Here is a 21,481-nt window from a genome sequence, read left to right on the forward strand (position 1 = left end):
AATGGACTGAGCCATCCAGGTGCCCCTATTCTATTTTGTTTTAGACAGAGAGTGCAGGAGAGTGGTGGAGGGGGAGAGGGAGAAAGAGAATTTGTAAGCAGGCTCCTCGCCCAGTGCAGAACCCAGCAGGGAGCTTGTTTTCATGACCCTGAGATCATGACCTGAGCTGAAACCAAGAGTTGGATGCTTAACCAACTGAGCCACCCAGGCACCGCCCTGTTTAAATTTTTAAAAATCAATGTACTAAAAACCAGTATGTTGGTTTTTTGGCAGATTTGGGTTTCATAATCATTTCATTCTGATTTCTATGTAACTCTCTGTCCAGTAATACACTCATTAACAATGTAGAAAATGTATCTGAGCGGTGGGCTTTAAGTAACAGCATACCGACCCAACTAAATGTGGCCTAAATAATGAGGAATGTATCATTTCACAAAATGAGAAGCCTAGAATCAGAGTTACAGGGTGGTTCACAGTTCATCCAGTTTCATCAGGGACATAGGTCCAGTTTACATTAAAGGTCCACTTGTCTGAAGAGGGCCACCACAATTTCAGACACCAACACCTGCCTGAAGAAGAGTGGGGAGCACTTCCTCAAGTGTCTCTTTTTATTAGATTGCAAGTCTTATTATGGGTTTTTTTCTTAAGGTCGATTGTCTTTTCCATTTCTTGCATACCAGAAAAAGACAAAATTTCTAACTCTGGCAGTTAAGTATATCCCCCCCCCCCCCCGCACAAATCCCACTTTTTTATTGAGAAATAGTTGACATACATCACTATAAGTTTAAGGCATACAGCATGATTGTTGGCTACATGCATATTATGAAATGATTGACATGATAAGTTCATTTAACATCCATGGTCTAATATAAATACAGTAAAAAGAGGAGAAAAAAACCTTTTTCTCCTTGTGATGAGAACTCTTAATTTTCCTACATGTTAAATAGCAGTGTTTGCTCTAGTCATCACGTTGTGCATTATATCCCTAATACTTACGTCCCTTATTACTGGAAGTTTGTACCTTTTGACCACCTTCCTTCAAGGCAGTTCTTATAAACTGTCCCCAGTTTACCTTCTCACCAGACGCTAGGCCTTATGTAGTAAAAACCATTTCAGTATTTTATTTGGTATTTTTTTTTTTTTAAAGATTTTATTTATTTATTTGACAGAGATCACAAGTAGGCAGAGAGGCAGGCAGAGAGAGAGAGAGGAGGAAGCAGGCTCCCCGCCGAGCAGAGAGCCCGATGTGGGGCTAGATCCCAGGACCCTGGGATCATGACCTGAGCCGAAGGCAGAGGCTTTAACCCACTGAGCCACCCAGGCTACCCTTTATTTGGTATTCTGAGAAGTCAGTGATTACTGATGGGATTGTAGGCAGTGAAAATTATATCTGATTTATACTGTATTTCCTCCCTCACCAGTGTAGCTATAACCCTGTGTTGTCAGCCTTTTCACAAAAATATTTTCTCTACCTAGTTTACCATAATCAAAAGTCTGCTTCCTTCCAAAGGATATCGTTTGCCTTACAGTTCTTCAGGTGAAGGAAGGAGTTGGAAAACTATTTCTGTGAAAGGCTAGACAGTAAATATTCTAGACACTATCTACCTGGGTGATTGTTTGGAAGATAAGTGAGATAATGTATGTAAAGTCTCTAAAAGAATGCCCCACACCTAAATGTGATTTCATTTTTTTTTGTATTTGGTAAACTTTCCTTTTTTCCATGCATATCTATATTTACAAAACTAACTTTTAAAGATTTCTTCCTCAGCTTTTACCTTTTAAAAAGTCCATAAGTACTAGACAGTATCATTTATTGTACTGCATGTTTAGTTTGAACTAAGGTAGTTATTGAAATTAAAAATAGTGCACCTGAAATGTCTGAAGGATATTAGGCCTTTATGTAAAGAATTGTCTTAATTTGATGAAAATAATGTAATTGTTAGAAGGCAAACCAGATGAAAAAAGCCAGCAGGTTTTTTTTTTTTTTGTTTTTGCACACCTACACTTTCAGAAAGAGCTCTGCTTTAATAAAGCTTGTACCATTGTCTGTTGCTACTTGAGAGGTGTCTTACACTTTTGGGAATGAAATCTTATTCTTAAATCCTTTTCATTAATTGCTTACAGTGGACCAAATACTGTTAAGATATCATTCTTAACTTTTTGGACATACACTCAGTTTCAGTTCTGGAAAATTTTGAGTTGGCATAAAAAGGAAGATTAATTGGCAAATGGACTATGTTTAAAGTTCATATAACAGTTGTTTGGAACGTAATACATTTTTTCAAAGAAATTACAAAAAGGGATTTACTTTGTAAATCATAAAAGCATATTTCAGTGATAATTCAAAAATATTTATTAATAAGTATTTTCTATGTTTCCGTGCACTGAAGAATAACTATAGTGGGAAAAAAAATACAACCCACCGAGGGCGCCAGGGTGGTTCTGTTTGTCAAGCATCTGCCTTCAGCTCTGGTCACAATCCTGGGGTCTTAGGATCCACTTACATCCAGCTCCTTGCTCAGCAGGGGGCCTGCTTTTCCCTCTGCCTGTCCCCCTGCTGTGCTCTCTGTGTCTCCCTCCCTCCCTCTTGCTCTCTCTCTTAAATAAATAAATCTTTAAAAAAAAATACAACTTACTGAAATTTGTGGGATGTAGGTAAAACTGTGCTGAGAAGGAAACTTACAGCACTATATGCACATTTTAGAAAAGAGGAAAAAAGTGTAAATCTGAGCTCCCATCTCAAGAACCTAAAGAAGAAGAAAAAAAGAAACAAAATCAAGGGGTGCCTGGGTGGCTCAGTTGGTTAAGCATCTGCCTTCAGCTCAGGTCATGATCCGAGGTCCTGAGGAATAGCTCCAAATTGGGCTCCCTGCTCAGTGGGGGGTCTGCTTCTCCCTCTCCCTCTGCCTTTCCCCACCGGCCTGTGTTCTCAATCTCATTTACACTCTCTCTCTTTCACAAATAAGTAAATAAAATCTTAAAAAAAAAAAAAAAAGCAAGATCTACCCAAAGCAAGCAAGAAAGAAATAAAGATAAAAACAGAAATCAGTGGAGTTGAAGACAAAAACCAGAAAATCAATGAAATAAAGAGTTGGTTCTTTGGAAGGATAAATAAATTGACAAACCTCTACCAAGACTGGGAGGATTAGAAGAGGAAACAAGTTATCATTATCAGGAATGATGTGTAGGGTATTACCATGGACATGAAAAAGATATGGAAAAGACATGGAAAAGATATGGAAAAGATATGGAAAAGATAATATGGAGATACGATGAACAGCTCATACATAATTTTGACAACTTTGATATAATGGATCAGTTCCTTGAAAAATAAATACTACCACCCTTCACCCAATATGAATTAAATAATCTGAATAGTCCCCATTACCTTGATACCCCCTTCAAAAAAAGTACAAAAACTATCAATTTACCCATATCAGTGTAATGCAAAAATTTTAAGAAAATGGTAAAGAAAATTAAGCAGTATGGGGAAAAAATTGAATACCATTAGCAAGTATGTGTCACTGCACAGATACACAGCTTGTTCACCATTTGAAACTCAATATATATAAACCACTGTATTAACAGCTAAAGAAAAATCACATGATCACATAATTTGATGGAAAATGGCATTTAGTAAAATTCAGGACCCATTTATAGTTTCTTTAAAAAAAAATAAATATAGGGGCGCCTGGGTGGCTCAGTGGGTTAGGCCGCTGCCTTCGGCTCAGGTCATGATCTCGGGGTCCTGGGATCGAGCCCCATGTCGGGCTCTCTGCTCAGTGGGGAGCCTGCTTCCCTCTCTCTCGTTCTCTGCCTGCCTCTCTATTTGTGATCTCTCTCTGTCAAATAAATAAATAAAATCTTTAAAAAAATATATATGTATGTGGGGGAACTAACTCAGTTGGATAAGGAATATCTATATAAACCTATAGGTAACATACTTAATGGCAAAGACTGAATGCTTTTCCTATAGGATCAGTAACAAGGTAAACCTGCTCTCACCAGTCTTTCAACATAGTGATAAAAGTGCTACCCACTGGAATAAGGCAAGAAAAAAATAAAGGCATACAGATTGGAAAGGAAGAAAACTCCCTATTTGCAGGTGACATGATTGTCTATATAGAAAATTGTGGGAAATCTACAACAAAAAAAATAGAACTAATAAATGAGTTCAGCAAGATTGTAGGATACAAGATAAATATACAAAAAATCATGGTTAATTTTGGGTGGAAAAGACAAATAGGATTGGTTAGGTTAGATACTATTTAATGGACACATTTTAAACTGTGAGATTGAATAATACATATCACTATTTCAGGCCCCATCATATGGTGGTAGGGTCTTTATATTTTTATGCAGTAGGGTCTTTAAAATAATTAACATATTATGTACCCTCAAACATTGGCTAGGTGAAGTTATGGTGTATAATTTTGGCAACATTTATCAGTCTAGAAAATTGTAGGGTTTTATTTTCGTCCTAAAATAATTTGACAAGTATAGATGTTATTGACTCCTGTTGGAAAACTAGTCACTGTTTAACAAGGGCATACTGTGTTAATGAACATTTCTGCCATGTGATAGCATCATGGCTAATTTTTATAGAGTATCCACAAGATCCCTGGTGCCAGATTTGTTTCCATAACCAAGGTCATGTTTGATTTGTATTGCTAACAACTCTGCCTCTGAGATTCATTGCCTTTTTTTTTTCCTTTTTTTTAAGGTTTTGTTTATTTGAGAGAGAGTGCTCTTCTCTCAGAGAGAAGAGCATGGGCGGGGGTGGGGGGTGCAGAGGGAGAGGGAGAAGCAGACTCTCTTCTGAGCAGGGAACCCGATGTGGGGCTCTATCCCAGGACCCTGGGATCATGACCTGAGCTGAAGGCAGAGACATAACGGACTCAGCCACCCAGGTTACCCCTGCCTTTCCTTTTCTTATACTGATTGTTTACTGGCCTACAAAAGAACATAATACAAAGTTAAGCATACTCTATTGGGAAACTTTTGTCTCCTGGACCAACAGGATGCTTGAAGGCATTTCTTGACATTGTCTGTGTTCTCTCTCCCATTCTCCCTTCCTCCCCTTGTAGCATCTTCATTAGTAGTCCAAAAAAAAAAAAAAACCCACCACAAACCCAAAACACAGCTGGAAGGACCCCTTGAAATCATCTAGTCAAATTTTCTTATTTCCTGCATGGAGAAATCAGTGTCTAGAGGGAGAGGTACTCATGAACTCAGCTTGATGCAGAGACTTGGAAGAGTCCTTGAAATCTACTGATAACCAGCGATTTTTATCTCTTGCTTCTGTCCTTTGATCGTTCCACTTCCTTTCACCCAAATTTACCCATCCACAGTTTCACACCTTGTTTTATACTTCTGAAATTAAGGAATATCTGTCCTGGAGCATTAAGATGGTCAGTGATTTTTACCCTAGAAATTGATTTATTTATAAAAATTACGTTAACTGTGGGAAGTGGGCAAACTTTGTCTTTCAGCAGATGAAAACATTTGTGTTCTAACTTTCAAGTCCATATTTTTAGTATTTTTTAAATTTACTGTTTTATGATCATCAATTTTGATACACATTAAGTCAGGAGGAATAGAAATATAATTTCTAAAATTTTCTGGAAAGAAATGAAGAAAGTATTTTTGGATCTCTCTTATCTCCTTTTGTTTAGAGTTACTTTGATCTTGAAATGTCTAGATGTGAGAATAAAAATAAATTTTATAGATGCATGCTGTAAAGTTTAGACTATTTTCGAAGGGCCTGCTGTCAGATTATGTAGACATTTATCTTTAGGAGACTTTAAGAGGTGACAACATTGACTTATTTGGTTATAGGCTCTTCTTGGGAACTATAAATACTACTTATGTATTAGAGTACCGCTTGCTTATTTAAAGTGTACGGAAATCCAGATGCTTAATAGATACTCACTATGAAAAGCGAGCATTAAGGAAAGCAGAAATCTAAAGTTCTTTAATAACTGAATTTTTAAAAGAATTTATTGAATCTCTTAATATGTCCTTAATCTAACCATGTTATATAATACATTGATGCTTAACATGCAGCTTAAACCAAGTTCCTTAAGGCTGCCTGGATTTTTACATGCACCTCTAAAATACTTCCTTACATAAGTTAAGGACAGTGTTAAATCTGGCAAGGAGTATCAAAAGATAATAAAACAATTACTGCTTTTATGGAATTAGAGATCTGAGAAGAGGACTAAGTAAAGGATGAAAGAATTATAAGGATCAAGATTACTATGTTTCTGGTTTCTCATGATATTGTAAAATTAATCTGAAAAATACATAATTTGGTATCTTGAAATGAGTGTGTAAGTTATAAAAACAAAAATCCATATACTTTGTGAATAATAGTATGACAGGAAATTTACTATTTTAAAGAAAGTGATGAGATATTTCAAATAAAAAAAAGGAATTTAAATCTATGAGTTACGAAGCAATTCCATTATACTTGAGACTCCTGAATTTTTAAAAACAAGCTTTAGGGGCGCCTGGGTGTCTCAGTTGAGTGTCCAGCTCTTGGTTTTGGCTCAGGCTGTGATCTTATGGGCCGTGAGATCGAGCTCTGTGTGGGGCTCCACACTCAGTGGGGAATCTGCTTGAGATTCTCTCCCCTCCACCTGATCATCATGCACACACTCTTTCACTCACTCAAATAAATGGGGGGAAAAAACAGCTTTATTGAGGTATAACTTGCATAAAATAAAATTAGCCAATTTTAAGTGTACAGTTAACATGTCTTGACAGATGTATAGTTTTGTAAGCACCACAACAATCAAGATGTGTAGAGCATTTCTGTCATCCTAAAATGTTACCTGCTACCCCTTTTCACTGACCCTCTTAACCCCTGGCAACCCCTGATCTTTTGGTAACTGTACTATTTATAAAGGGGATCATGCAGCATGTAACCTTTTGTACCTGGTTTCTTTCACTTACTGCTTTTGAGATTCACTCATTTATTTATTTTTTTTTTAAAGATTTTATTTATTTATTTGACAGAGACACAATGACAGAGGGAGCACAAGCAGGGGGAGTGAGAGAGGGAGAAGCAAGCTTCCTGCTGAGCATGAGCAGGGCCTGATGCGGGGGACTCAGTCCCAGGACCCTGGGATCAGACCTGAGCTGAAGGCAGACCCTTAACGACTGACTGAGCCATCCAGGCGCCTCAAGATTCATTTATGTTGTTGTGTGTATAAGTTGTCTTTTCCTTTTCTTGAGTAGTACTCCATTGTCTGGATATGCCACAGTTTATCCATTTGACAGTTGATGGACATTTAGATTGCTTCTTATTTGGGCTATTAACAGAGCTTCTGTGGACATGTGTACAAATCTTTGTGTGGACACATTTTCATTTCTGAATGTTATATGGAACTTACTATTCAGAATCCATCAAACTCTTCCAAAATGGCTGTGTCATTTGGGGTTTCCACCAGCAATATATAAAAATTTCATTTGTACCATATCTTCACCAACATATGTTATGTTGACATTTTTACTTTTAGCCACATATACTGTATGTCTGGGTGTTAATTACTGTTGCTGTATTATAAATTACCTTAAAACAGGTGGCTTAAAACAGCACCTCATTATTATTTCATAGTTCTGTAAGTCAAAGTTCAAATGGGGTCTCTCTTCAGGGAATCAGAAGGCTGAAATCCAGGTGTTGACCAGAGTGAGCTCTTGTCTGGAGGTTTTGGGGAAGAATCTGTTTCCAGGCTCATTTAGGTTGTTGGCAGAATTCAGTTTCTTGCTATTGTAGGATTGAGATCTGTTTCCTTGTTCACTTGTCAGCTGGAGGCTATACTCAGCTTTTTTTTTTTTTTTTTTAAAGATTTTATTTATTTATTTGACAGAGAGAGATCACAAGTAGACAGAGAGGCAGGCAGAGAGAGAGAGAGGGAAGCAGGCCCCCTGTTGAGCAGAGAGCCTGATGTGGGACTCGATCCCAGGACCCTGAGATCATGACCTGAGCCGAAGGCAGCGGCTTAACCCACTGAGCCACCCAGGCGCCCCTATACTCAGCTTTTAGAAGCTGCCTGCACTCAGTGGCATGTGGTGCACTCCTGGTCTTGAATTCTCATGGTTTGAATCTCTTGCTTCCCCCTTTGCTTTTAAAAAAGCTCTTGAGATTAGAACAGGTCCACCCTAATAATGTTATCCTAAGGTCAACTAGTGTGGAACCTAAATTACATGTTCAAAATCCCTTTGAGCCAGTACCTAGATTATTATTTGAATAACTGGGAAAAGATGTTTGTATACCTAGAGTTGGGAATTTCAGAGGGGACTGACTATCTTAGAATTCTGCCTAGCACATAACCATTTGTTCTACATTTTCAGTAACATTTGGTATACCAGTTTTAAAATTTTAGGCATATATATATATATATATATATATATATATATATACACACACTAGTTGCAAGTATTGTGGTATCTAATTGTAGTTTTAATTTGCATTTCACTAATGTCTAATGATGTGAAACATCTTTTCATCTTGCTTATTTGCTGTGTCTGTATTTTTTTTTTTTTAAGGTTTATTTATTAGAGAGAGAAAGACAGAAATAGTGACAGTATGAGTGGGGAGGAGAGGAAGAAGCAGGCTTCCCGCTTCCCTTCGTGGGGCTCAATCCCAGGACCCTGGGATCATGATCTGAGCTGAAGGCAAATGCTTAACTGACTGAGCCACCCAGGCATCCCTGCCTATATCTTTTGTTATAAAATATCTACTCAAGTGTTTTTTTCTTTTCCTTTTTAAAATATTATACTCAGTTGTTTTAGCATAATTTGTTGAAAAGGTTTTTTTCCCCCCATTGAATTACCTGGACACTTTTTAGTCAAAAACACTTAACTTTGTGTCTCTGTGTGTGTGTGTGTGTTCTTTTTTTTTTTTTTTTTAAGATTTTATGTTTATTTATTTGACAGACAGCGAAAGAGGGAACACAAGCAGGGGGAGTGGGAGAGGGAGAAGCAGGCTACCCGCAGAGCAGGGAGCCCAATGTAGGGCTCAGTCCCAGGACCCTGGGATCATGACCTGAGCCGAAGGCAGATGCTTAACACCTGAGCCACCCAGGTGCCCCTTTGTGTGTGTTTTACATTTTATTCTGTTGCATTGATCTTTATGTCTACTCTTCCACCAATATCACTTTATTAACAATTCTAGCTTTATAATAATTCTTTAAGTCAGATAGTGTAACTCCTTTAACATTGTTCCTTCTTTTTCAAATTGTTTGGCTACTTAGGTCTTTATGGAAATGCATTTGAGTTTTATATACACCTTGTATTGGGTGACTTTGCTTTATTTGTTTATTAGTTCTGATAGTCTTTTGCAGTTTGTTTGGTATTTACATACAGACGCAATCATGTTATCTGCAAGTAAAGGCAGTTTAACTTCCTTTTTCCAGTCTGTGTGCCTTTTATTTCTTCTCTCTTGCCTGATTGCACTAGTGCGGATATCATACCATGTTCCTTATCTGAGGGAGAAGGCATTTAGTCTTTCACCATATTAAGTATGATGTTAACTGTAGGCTTTTTGTAGATAGCCTTTATAGATTGAGGAAGATCCTTTGCTTGCTGGATTGTGGTTCTTTTTTTATCATGAGTAGGTGTTGAAATTTGTCAGATGCTTTTATAGTATTTATTGAGATGATCATATGGTGTTTTTTCTTTTTTAGTCAGTGTAGTGAATCACGTTGATTTGGAATATTAAACCAACCTTATATTGCTGGGATATTCCTCATATATGAAATTTTATTTTTTAAATTTTTTTTCTGGATTTGCTCAAATATTGTTAAGGATTTTTGCATCCATTGTCATGAAGAAGTATGGGAGTATAGTTTTCTTTTTTGTAATGTTACTATCTGATTTTGGTGAGAGTAATATTGGCCTCTTGAAATGAGTTGAGAACTATTCCTTTCTCCTTCTGCTTTCTGAAAGAACTTGTGCAGGGTTGGCATGTTTTTTACTTCGCATATATGATCAAATTGACCAGTGAAACCATCTGGGTCTGTAGTTTCCTTTCTAGGAAAGTTTTTAACTCAAATTCAGTGTATTTTTTTTTTTTTAAGATTTTGTTTATTCGACAGAGATCACAAGTAGGCAGAGAGAGAGAGAGAAAGAGAGAGAGGGAAACAGGCTCCCCGCTGAGCAGAGAGCCTGCTATGAGACTCTATCCCAGGACCTTATCATGACCTGAGCTGAAGGCAGAGGCTTAACCCACTGAGCCACCTAGGTGCCCCAAAATTCAGTGTATTTTAATAAAAAGCTATAGAGCGTTCAGCTTTTCTCTTTTATCTTGGGTTAGTTTTGTAATATACTATCTTTCAAGAAACTTGTCTATTCATCTGAATTATAAAATTTGTTTTCATAACATTTAGAAAATTTCTTTATTTTTCTTTTAGTGTCTATGGGATTTGTGTTGATTTGCCTGGGGGCTTACTTATTGATCTTTTCCAAAAAATGGGTTTTTGTCTTTATTGATTTTTCTTGTTAGTCCACTTCTATTTTATTAATTTCTCATTTTTTTTCTTTCTTGTTTTCTCTTGATTTGACTTATTCTTTTTCTAGCTTTTTACTTTAGGAACAGATCATTTTGTTTTGGACCTTCTCTTGTAAGAGCATTTTCCTCAAAACACTGCTTAACCTGTATCCCATAAGTTCTGATAGGTTCTGTTTTCATTCTATGCAAAATGTTTTCTGATTTCTCTTATCATTTCCTCTGTGATTCATGGGTTATTATTTAGAATTGTGTTTTGTTTCCAAATTTGAATATTCCCAAATACCTTTCTAGTTTAATTACATCCTACTGGGAGAAGATATTCTGCATGATTTTAGACCTTTCTATTGAGACTTTTTTTAGACTCGGAAGAATGTCATTATGATTGTTTCATGTGCCCTGGAAAAGAATATTCTGCTGGTTTAGGACATGTTAGTTGATAGTGTGTTGTTGATTTTTTTTGTTGTTCTACTTGTTTTCTATCAGTTACTGTGAGAGAAATATTACAATCTCCAAAATGATCAACTGTTTGCCCTTCAGTTCTTAAAAGTGTTTGATTTCATTTATTTTGAAGCTCTATTCCTGTGTGTGTATTTGTAGACTTAATTATAGTGTGGTGGTAGGAGTTCCTCACATATACACACAATATCTGCACATCAGCTGGATATCCAATAATTCAATTCTGACACCATCTACCTAGAGATAGCATCAGATTCCAAAGGTGAAGGGCTCATCTAGCTCTATCCTGTTTTTAAAGTAGGCTTCTTGTAGATAGCATCCAGTTGCATCTTCCGTTTTTTAAAAATATTTATTTATTTATAAAAAAGATTTTGTTTATTTGACAGGGAGACAGCAAGTGGGGTAACAAAAGCATGGGGAATGGGAGAGGGAGAAGCAGGCTTCCCGTCTAGCAGGGAGGCCGATGCAGGGCTCCATCTCAGGACCCCTGGTTCATGATCTGAGCCGAAGGCAGACACTTAACGACTGAGTCACCCAGGTGCCCCTAAGATTTATTTTAAAGAGAGAGGGACTGCCTGTGTGCATTTGCGAGCCAGGGTGCAGAGGGAGATTGAGAGAGAAAAGCAGACTTTCTGCTGAGCAGGGATCCTGACTTGGGGCTCCATCTCAGGACCCAAGATCATGATCTCAGCCAAAATCAAGATTTGGATGCTAAATGAGGTGATACACCCAGACACTCCTACAGTTGAATCTTCTTTAATTGTAGCTGTTAGAGTAATACACCTAATAACAATGTATCGTTCTCAAAACGTTGGATTTAAATCTGCCGTCCTATTTTACTTTCTATTTTTTCCACTTTTGATTTTTGTTTCTTTTTTCCTATTTATCTGCCTCCCTTTGGATTGAGTATTCTTTTTTTTTTTTTTTTAAAGATTTTATTTATTTATTTGAAAGACAGAAACCACAAGTAGGCGGAGAGGCAGGCAGGCAGAGAGAGAAGGAAGCAGGCTCCCCGCTGAGCAGAAAGCCCGATGCAGGGCTCGATCCCAGGACCCTGGGATCATGACCTGAGCCGAAGGCAGAGGCTTTAACCCACTGAGCCACCCAGGCGCCCCTGGATTGAGTATTCTTTATGGTATCATTTTATTTATCTTTTTATTAGAAAATGGTTGCTCTAGGGTTTATAATACATATCTTCAATATTATGCTCTTCTTTCAAATATTGTAATGTTTCCCTCATAGTGTATGATCTTGACAACATGCTTCATTCTTCCGTCTCATATTTGTGCTGCTCTTTTCATACGGTTTACTTCTGCAGTATACATTATACACCCCTGAATACATTTTTATTATGTTTGTGTTAAACAGTCAGTTATATTTTAAAGACATTTGAAAATGAGAAAAAAGTCTTTTATATTTACATAACATGTTTACCATTTCTGGTGATCCTCATTTCTTGGTCTAGATCCAGATTTTCATTTAGTGTCATTTTTTCTTTTGCCTGAAGAATTTTCTTGTGACATTTCTTGTAGTTCATGTGTATTGGAGCTTAATTCTTTTAGTTTTTGGTTATCTGGGGAAAGCATTTTGGCTTAATATTTGAGAGATATTTTTGCTGGGCCCAAGATTAGACAGGTTGAGGTTGAAGTAGTCTTTTGGATATATGGGTTCTAAGTTTGGGAGGCAGAAGATGCGGCATTCAGTGTTAGTGGATTAGCACTGAAGGGCTCCAGCTGGGTTGGTCCTTGGGTTTTGTGGATGCTGGCTAGCTGGGGATGATATAGATAGGGGATGGATGGTATCATTTATAAAGAATTGATAACATTATAAAAGTCAGTGGGTTGAAGAAACAAGGACCTGGTTCCTGAAACTACCAAACTACCATATCACCTTTTTGCCCTCAATTCTTTTTTTCTTTTTTAAGTATTTATTTATTTATTTATTTATTTATTTATTTAAGTAATCTCTACACCCAGTGTGGGGCTTGAACTCATGACCCTGAAATAAAAAGTCATATGTTGAGGTTGGGGGAACAGGTGGTGGGTAATGGGGAGGGCACGTTTTGCATGGAGCACTGGGTGTTGTGCAAAAAGAATGAATACTGTTACGCTGAAAAAATAAATAAAAAAATAAAATAAAATAAAATAAAAAACCTTAAAAAAAAGAAAGAAAAAATGTAAAAAAAAAAAAAAAAAGTCATATGTTCTACTGACTGAGCCAGCCAGTGCCCCAAGCCCTCACTTTTAAGACATTTGTAATATTAATCAATATCATCAAAGAAACCCAAACCGAAACAAACCAAACAAAAAAAACCCAACCCACTTCAGAATGATAATCCAAAGTATTATTGTATTCTTTTTTTTTTTTTTAAGATTTTATTTATTTATCTGACAGAGAGATCACAAGTAGGCAGAGAGGCAGGCAGAGAGAGGAAGGGGGAAGCAGGCTCCCCGCTGAGCAGAGAGCCCTATGCGGGGCTCAATTCCAGGTCCCCAAGATCATGACCTGAGCCAAAGGCAGAGGCTTAACCCACTGAGCCACCCAGGCACGCCTGTATTCTTTTTCTTGAGAGCCTCTCAAGAAACATTCTTAAGGTAGAGTGAAGTTTTTTGTTTTGCTTTGTTTTTTAAAGTGTATTTTAAGGGGCTCCTGGGTGGCTTTGTCGCTTTAAAGCGTCTACCTTCGGCCTCAGGTCGTGATCCTAGGATGGACCCTGCTTTCTGATTGGCAGGGAGCCTGCTTCTCCCTTTCTCTGTGCCTGCTGCTCCCCCTGCTTGTGCTTGCTCCCTCTCTCTGTCAAATAAATAGATAAAACCTTAAAAAAAAAACTAAATAAGAAATTGAAATGTGTTTTAAAAATTCAGGCATGAAATATGTGAGGCAGTCAAAGGTAGGAATCATGGTAAGGATGTTAAATCAAGTAAGGGGCAGAATAAGCAAAAACACTGTCTCTGCTCATTACTATCAAGTTTTATTAATTTTTGCTATTTCTTATATTTTTAATATATATTTGATAAAATAACCTAAAATTAACCACTTCTGAAAAATTGCAGTTACCTCCCATACTTTTCTAGGGAAAGACTAATCTTTGGTGACATAAGAATTGAAGATGCTAATTTACTGGTAACCTTTCTTAGATGTCAAATTTATGTAGTATAAGATACTTTTAAGAGTAAAAGCTAAGGACCCAAACTACAGTTTTTTTTCAGGCTGTATTCAGTAGTTTCTTAATCTCTTATGAGTATATTCTTATGTTAATCCTATTGTATACTGCTAGACAGGGTCAAGATTAGGTCAATGGAATGAATATAGGTTGCATGCTACTCTGATTTTATCACTGACCTTTAAGAGCTTAATTTACATTATTTAGAATTCTGTAGACTTTTTTTTAAAGGCGTTATTTACTTATTTCAGAGATGGAGCTGGGGGAGCAGCAGAGGGAAAGGGACAGGCAGACTCTATGTTGAGCCCAGAGCCAGGTGCAGGGCTTGATCCCATGACCTTGAGAGCATTACCTGAGCCAAAATGAAGAGTTGGATGCTTAACTGGTTGAGCCACCCAGGGGCCCCTAAATTCTGTAGACTTTTTAAAAGATCTTCATGATTTTGGGGTGCCTGGATGGCTCAGTTTGTAAGTATCCGCCTTTGGTTTGGGTCATAATCCCAGCATCCTGGAATTGAGCCCCATATTGGGCTCCCTCCTCAGTGGGGAGCCTGCTTCTCCTTCTCCAGTTCCCCTGTGCTTGTGTTCCCTCTCTCACTCTCTCTCTCTGTCATAAATAAGTAAAATCTTCAAAAAAAGAAAAAGATCTTCATGATTTTTATCTCATGTTAGTCTGTTGTACTGAAGTTTTTACTGTTTTAGATTTAGAACTACTCTTGGTTTTAGCACTAATCAAATGCTGTTATTATCCACCAGTTAGGTACTTTATCTCCCTGGGCTCAGTTCTTAGGAATTATTAAATGTAGGCTTTGGGCCAGGTCTGTAGTTTTCTTAGAACTCTTTTTTTCCTTAAAATAGGTTCAGATGGAATCCTGTGTAGAAAACAGATGATTACTTTTATATATTTTATAAATTAGGAATTCAGATAAATTGTATCAATATGGAGTTTATCCACTGAAATAAGACTTCTCAAGAAAAAAAACCTGAATTGGCTATCTTACATTGGACCCACCTTCCAGTGACTGTTTTTCTTATTTTAGTTGCATAGCATATAGAAAATTGTTTCAGTGCACTTATTATAAATGTTTTTGGTTTTTTCTTTTAAAGAGTTTTACAGTCTCAGAACACTCTTCATTTAAATAGAGGTGGCAGCTTTTTTCGGAGCTCTGTCCCCAGCTGAATTCAGTTAGAGCCTTGATAGTCTCCAGTGTGTTACAGTTGGGTATACAACATATTTAGGGCATTAAAAATATTTAAAATAAATTTTACTCAAATGTTTGTATAAGTCACACAGCTCAGGTCTCTTTGATTCAAGAGCTCTTTCTGTCATACTGTATAATTTTTTTCATACCAAAAAACTGTAATTTCTAGATCTAGCTACTTTGGCTTTTGGCTTATTTCCCTATGTTTTGTGACTCAAAATATTTAACCTTTTAAAGAAATTTGTGCCAGTTTTGTGACTAATTATTATTTATTTCTTTTCTCCAGGGAAATGAGGCCAGTTATCCTTTGGAAATGTGCTCACACTGTAAGTCAGATATTCTTGGTATCAAGAATTTCTTTTATTTATACATCCCTATATATATAATACCCCTCTATATATCTTTACAGCAAAGTTAGACCTTAACTATTTAATGGGTAATGAATTTGACTTATAGTCTTTTTTTTTTTTTTGAAGATTTTATTTATTTATTTGACAGAGATCACAAGCAGGCAGAGAGAGAGGAGGAAGCAGGCTCCCTGCTGAGCAGAGAGCCCGATGTGGGACTCCATCCCAGGACCCTGGGATCATGACCTGAGCCGAAGGCAGAGGCTTTAACCCACTGAGCCACCCAGGCGCCCCGACTTATAGTCTTTTTAAGTTACCAGAGTAGGGAAATTTTTTTTTTTAATAGAGCCGCTCTTTTTTATTTACACTGAGCTGTAGTTAACAAATCAACCCTCAAATCTCAGTGGAGCAACCCAACAGAAGTTTTTCAGATTAACAAAGTGTCAAGTAAACAGCTAGTTTATTTATCTTTTGGTAACAAAAAATGTTTGTTGAAGGCAAAACTCCCATAGAGCAAGTAGCTGTTGCAAAAGATGTTTCTCAGGGCAATGAGGAGTATAAAAAGTGTGGGTGGTCTGGTCATTTCTGACCATACTGGAGAACGTAAAAAAGGAAAATGACAGTTTTAGAAATTCTTGATTTAAGGATCAGTCAGAGGGTTGGGGAGATTAAATAACAATCATAAAATCTCTTGTGTGGAAGAGCAATGATCAGATAAGGGAGAGATCTTCAGAATTGAAATACAGACCTTTGGTAAATTTAGATGCCATCATGAGGTCCCAGAATCTCTAAACCATTCTGAATCTTCCTTGTCCTTTCTGCCCCTGTTTGATGTAGCTGTCTTATTTGGAGACATCTTACCTTGCAATGAAGTGTCACTTCCTTTGTGTCTTACTAAAACCATTTTCCCAGTTGTTCTTTATTGTTTCATTGGTCTCCTTTCTTTTCCCAGATTTAGAACTACATTTCCCAGAGCACATGTCAATTTCATTCTCTTCAACACCTTTGCTTGCTTATGAGCTCTGGGTAGAACGCTGTTCTATCAACTCTCTAGTTGACTTTGTTGTCATTCAGCTGTCAGCATAAATGTTTGGAGATGTTTCTCTCTCTCTACTTGGCTTAGATTCTATCTTTCATGAATAGTACCCTATTTATTTTCTTTATAGCAGTTATAATCTGAAGTTATTTATTAATCATCTTATATTTTGTGACTTCTGCAATTAAATTTTTTTTAAATGGTCATACTCTAGACCTAGTTACCTGTAATTCTGCCATGCTAACTGCTGTTTAAATTTTATTTTACTGTTTCCTCCCAGTCTTTTAAAAATGAATTTACTGTGTAATTATCATATGTATGTGTTTGTTTCTATTTTAAACATGAGGATAAATTGTTACATCAGCATATTGCTAGAATTAACTAAAACCAAACCTAATTGTGACACTGTAGATTGGGGGTTGGTAAACTACTGCCTAATGGGAGTTTTTGTTAATAAAGTTTGCTTGGAATACAGCTGTGCCCATTTGCTTATATACTGCCTATGGCTGTTTTCATGCGACACGTGGCAGAATTGAATAGTTATAACAGAGACCAAATGAGTACACAAAGCCCAAAATATTTACTACCCAGCCCATTAAAGGAAAAGTTTGCTGAACTGTTACAGACTGTTGAGGTCTTCTGGTTTGGAGCACCGTCAGTTCTGTCAGTGTCTAACCTACCTCTGAAATATGATCAGTGTTAGAATAGTTACATACTGGTTCCCCAGGTGTTATGTAGATCTGTAATTCTTGTCTCTAGCAAAGTTACTATGTCAGTTTTATAGTTTCTTCAGAATTGAAAGGATTCTGCTAAAAATTGTGCCTTGCCATTTAGTGTTCAGTTTGAGCATATGACATAATTATTTCTCCAGTTGCTAGTGGGCAAAAAGAAGGTCTGGAAATCTGTAATTAGCTGGGCTTCAGACTGCAAATAGAGTTGGGATTGGCTGTTAGGATTGCCACAGGAAAGAGGTCTTCAGAAGTTAGTTTTTGTTTCTTTGCCAAGGAAAGAGGTCCCTAAGGGGACACACATCCAGGATGGCAAAGGCCAAGTTTTTTTTAAATGTGTGGGGTATTTAAAATAGATTTCATACACTGTCAAAGCTCTGAGTTTTATCATCAGAACTGTCTTCTGTCTTAGGACTTCATTTATGCTTCATTTATGAAACTGTTGAGCCTTGTCACTAAAGCTTTGTACTTGTCAGTGATTGTTCAATCCGCTACGAATCTTATCTGGATTTTTTCTGTTCCCTGTTTGGTTCACTAGAATAAATGTGCCTTTACCAATTTTATACATGATTTGGATGAATTTCCCCAATGTGAACCTGTCCTTAAAACCACTACCCACCCCCCCCCCCCCCCCATGTTGCAGTAAACTCTTCTTGCTCATTTAAGAAACCTCTTCATTATTGGAAGAGCTTACTGTTATCTGTGAATAGCCACCATTATAGATAAGAATGTTAAAACGAATCCTTGAGACACTTCACTATTTATACTTCCCTGTTCAGGTAAAATGATGTCATGCCTCTCATCCTTCCAAGACCCACCTCAATTCTCTGCCTTGAGTGGTCTTCTTAACTCTTCAAGTAGTTACTGTCTGTTTTGTTCTTTTAGTATTTAAATTGTGCTTTTTAAAAAGGTAAGAAGAATCTCAATTATATCGTGTAAGGTACTGTCTTTGGCCCTGTGATACACAGAGAAGTAAACACCCACAAAGTGCTTACAGTCTGGCTCTTGGGAGAAATGACTACAGTACAAATAGACCACTCTGAGAAATGAGAACTAAAGTTCTAAGGAGGGAAAATTACTTTTGGTTAAGGACATTAAAAAAAACTTAATGGAGCGGCAGCCTGGGTGATTTGGTCAGTGAAGCGTCTGACTCTTTCCACTCAGGTCATGATCATAGGTTCCTGACAGTGAGATCAAGCCCCTTGCCTCACTCCACTCCGGGTGTGGAGCCTCCTTAAGATTCTCTCCCTCTCTCTCTTAAAAAAAAAAAGAGAGAGAGAGAGAGAGAAAAGGAAGAAAAGCTTCGTGGAAGGGGGGTGATCCTTGAAAAATCATTTTGAAAGCTGTATAAGATTTGATTGCTGACTAATTCTTTACCTGTCTGGTCCATTTTTTTACCCCCAGTCTCTTTAATTTCCATCCAAGTCTTCAAGATTCTGTCCAAATCCCTACATAATCCTTTCCAGTACTCTGCTTTTAATCAGTGCTTTGTCTCCTGATTCTGAAGAAAACTGGAAACATAAGTGTTAGCCCTCACATGCCCCCACCTCCACCTTCCACCCCTACCTGCTAATTTTCCCAGTCCCATTCATACTTAACTAACTCCTTCTGGCAGTGTCCGAGTTTGTGTTACAGCTCCTTTATTCAGGGTCAGCCTCTTGTGCTTTTAACTTCATCTAGTCTTATCTCTAGGATCTTATTTTGTTTCTCTGTTTTTTCCTATGTCTTCTATGTCTTCAGCCTCTTCATCTCTCTTCAGTTTACACATACAACCAACTATGCTGTGATTCTGATCCTGTGTGTGTGTATCTTTCACTTTTTCTTACACTTTTTTTTTTTTAAAGAGCATATACAGTTATATCCATTTCCTTATTTCTGCTAATTTCTTGGCCTGCTGCATTCTGGGTTTCATTCTCTTACTACTCTCATGAAACTGTTACTATTAAGGTCACCTTTGTTTTATTGACATATTGTCTTTTTTGCCAAATCTGGTGGATTCAGAAAATGTGTAGTGTCATTTGTGATGCTTGGGGAAACTGGAGCATTATTATTTAATATCAAGGAGTTAATTATTAATTTATTAATATTTTTCAAGTAATGTTATTGTGATTTTTTAAAAAGAATATTTCAGAGTAAATACTAATCAGTGACAAGGAAATGGTATGTCTGGGCTTTACTGTAAGATAATTGAAATGGGTGTATAAATAAAATAAGATTTCTCCTATGTTAATTGAAGCTGGATGATAGCTATATGGGATTCATTAAACTATTTGATCATTAAACTAATGTATGTGACTGAAATTTTCTGTTATTGAAAGTTTTTTTTTTAATGAATGGAAAAAGGGAGAGGTAGGTTAACTAAGAGTAATATCAAGGAGAAAAAATTGATTTATAGTTAAGTATGGCATGTAACACAACAAGCTTTAATAATATTAAGAGGCTGCTTAAGCACATTTCACCCATAAAGGAATGGAGACATGACAGTAGAAACATAAGTGCAATGCCTGGCATAAAGCAGATGCTGAATAAATACCTGTTGACTGAATAAGCTAGTAAGAGCTCATAGGTGGACTAATGAGACAACTACTTGGATAATTTTAAAGGCTGTACCTTTAGGAAAACTCAGTAGTTACAATCACTCCATTTATTTTATTAAGTAATCACAACAAATACTTATATGGCATTTAACATGTGCCAGGCACTATTCTGAGCAATTTACATACATTAACCTTTTTAATCCTTACAGTAGCCTCATGAGAGAGGTTTACTTTCCCTGTTGTATAGGTGAGAAAACAGGAGGTAGAGGGACCTTTAATAGGCTTAAGGCCACACATCAGCAAGTGAAGTAATAAAACCATGAGTTGATCTCAAGTAGTCATGCTCCAGAGTCAGGTTTTTAATCACCTTCCTTATAGTAGGTTTTACAAGATAAGTGTTATATTTGTGCGTATAGAATGATTTTAGGTAAAACTGGACTTGTCCAATACATAGATAGGTATTCTCCTCCTCTCTTCCTGCTCTTGCTCTGCCGCCGCCTCCTCCTTATTTTTGTCTCTCAATTCATTGTTCACTTCTTAATGAGTTAAATTATTATAGGCCATTGTGACTTTGTTGTCTGTTGGCTAACCTGGCTGGACTAGGAAATGTATATTCACTCTGTTGGGGGTGATTTGCTCAAAGTTGAGACCTTAGTTGTAAGTTGGCATGATAACTTGGAAAAGTGGCTGAGTGGAAGATACTACTTCAGATAGTTTAAGCAGAAGACTAAATGGGGGAATAGTTGGAAGTTTGAGTGGAAACTCAGATTTAGCTAATTTTTACTGCTGATAAAACCAGTGTAATTCTGAATGTTTCTGATAAAATTGGTAAACTTAGGACTGAATGTAGATGAAAGACAAATCTCTCTCTACTTTTTTTTTTTTTTTAAAGATTTTTTATTTACTTATTTTGACAGAGAGAGATCACAAGTAGGCAGAGAGGCAGGCAGAGAGAGAGGGAAGCAGGCTTGCTGCTGAGCAGAGAGCCCGATGCGGGACTCGATCCCAGGACCCTGAGATCATGACCTGAGCCGAAGGCAGCGGCTTTAACCACTGAGCCACCCAGGCGCCCCTAAGATTTTATTTATTTTAGAGGCAGAGAGCATGTGGAGGGGGGGCGTGCGAGAGGGAGAGAAAATCCCAAACATACTCTGCACTGAGCAGAGTCTGATGTGGGGCTCTGTCCCACAACCCCAAGATCATGACCTGAATTCAAGAGTTTACTCAAAGCATAATGTAAGTAATTCTCAGTGGACTGAGAATGCCCAACCGACTGAAATCTTTTATTTAAAAAGATAAACACCAACCCCAAGAAATCTTTTATCTAAAAAGATTTCTCAATTTTCTTTTCATTAGAAGGTGACTTAAGAAGAGCTTGGCAGATTCTGAAGTCATGTCCTTTTGCATAAAGAGCTATGTGTAGAAACCTTGAAGACCTGGTTAATTAGCCTTTAGGACACTGCTCTCATTGTGAGTAAACAGTCTCATATTCAGGCA

The 21,481-nt window shown here is 37.2% G+C and overlaps 1 protein-coding gene across 1 annotated transcript in view; it reads left to right on the forward strand.

Annotated features, from left to right (window-relative positions):
* The window catches only part of PPP3R1 (protein phosphatase 3 regulatory subunit B, alpha), a 73,879-nt gene that overhangs the window by 15,320 nt on the left and 37,078 nt on the right, over window positions 1-21,481 (forward strand). Inside the window, exon 2 of the mRNA XM_045979392.1 lies at window positions 15,623-15,662. Coding sequence (XP_045835348.1) covers window positions 15,623-15,662 — 40 coding nt within the window. The remainder of the gene's footprint in view (window positions 1-15,622; window positions 15,663-21,481) is intronic.

Source organism: Meles meles, chromosome 15 (genome assembly GCF_922984935.1).
Source record: "Meles meles chromosome 15, mMelMel3.1 paternal haplotype, whole genome shotgun sequence".
Taxonomy (NCBI): domain Eukaryota; kingdom Metazoa; phylum Chordata; class Mammalia; order Carnivora; family Mustelidae; genus Meles; species Meles meles.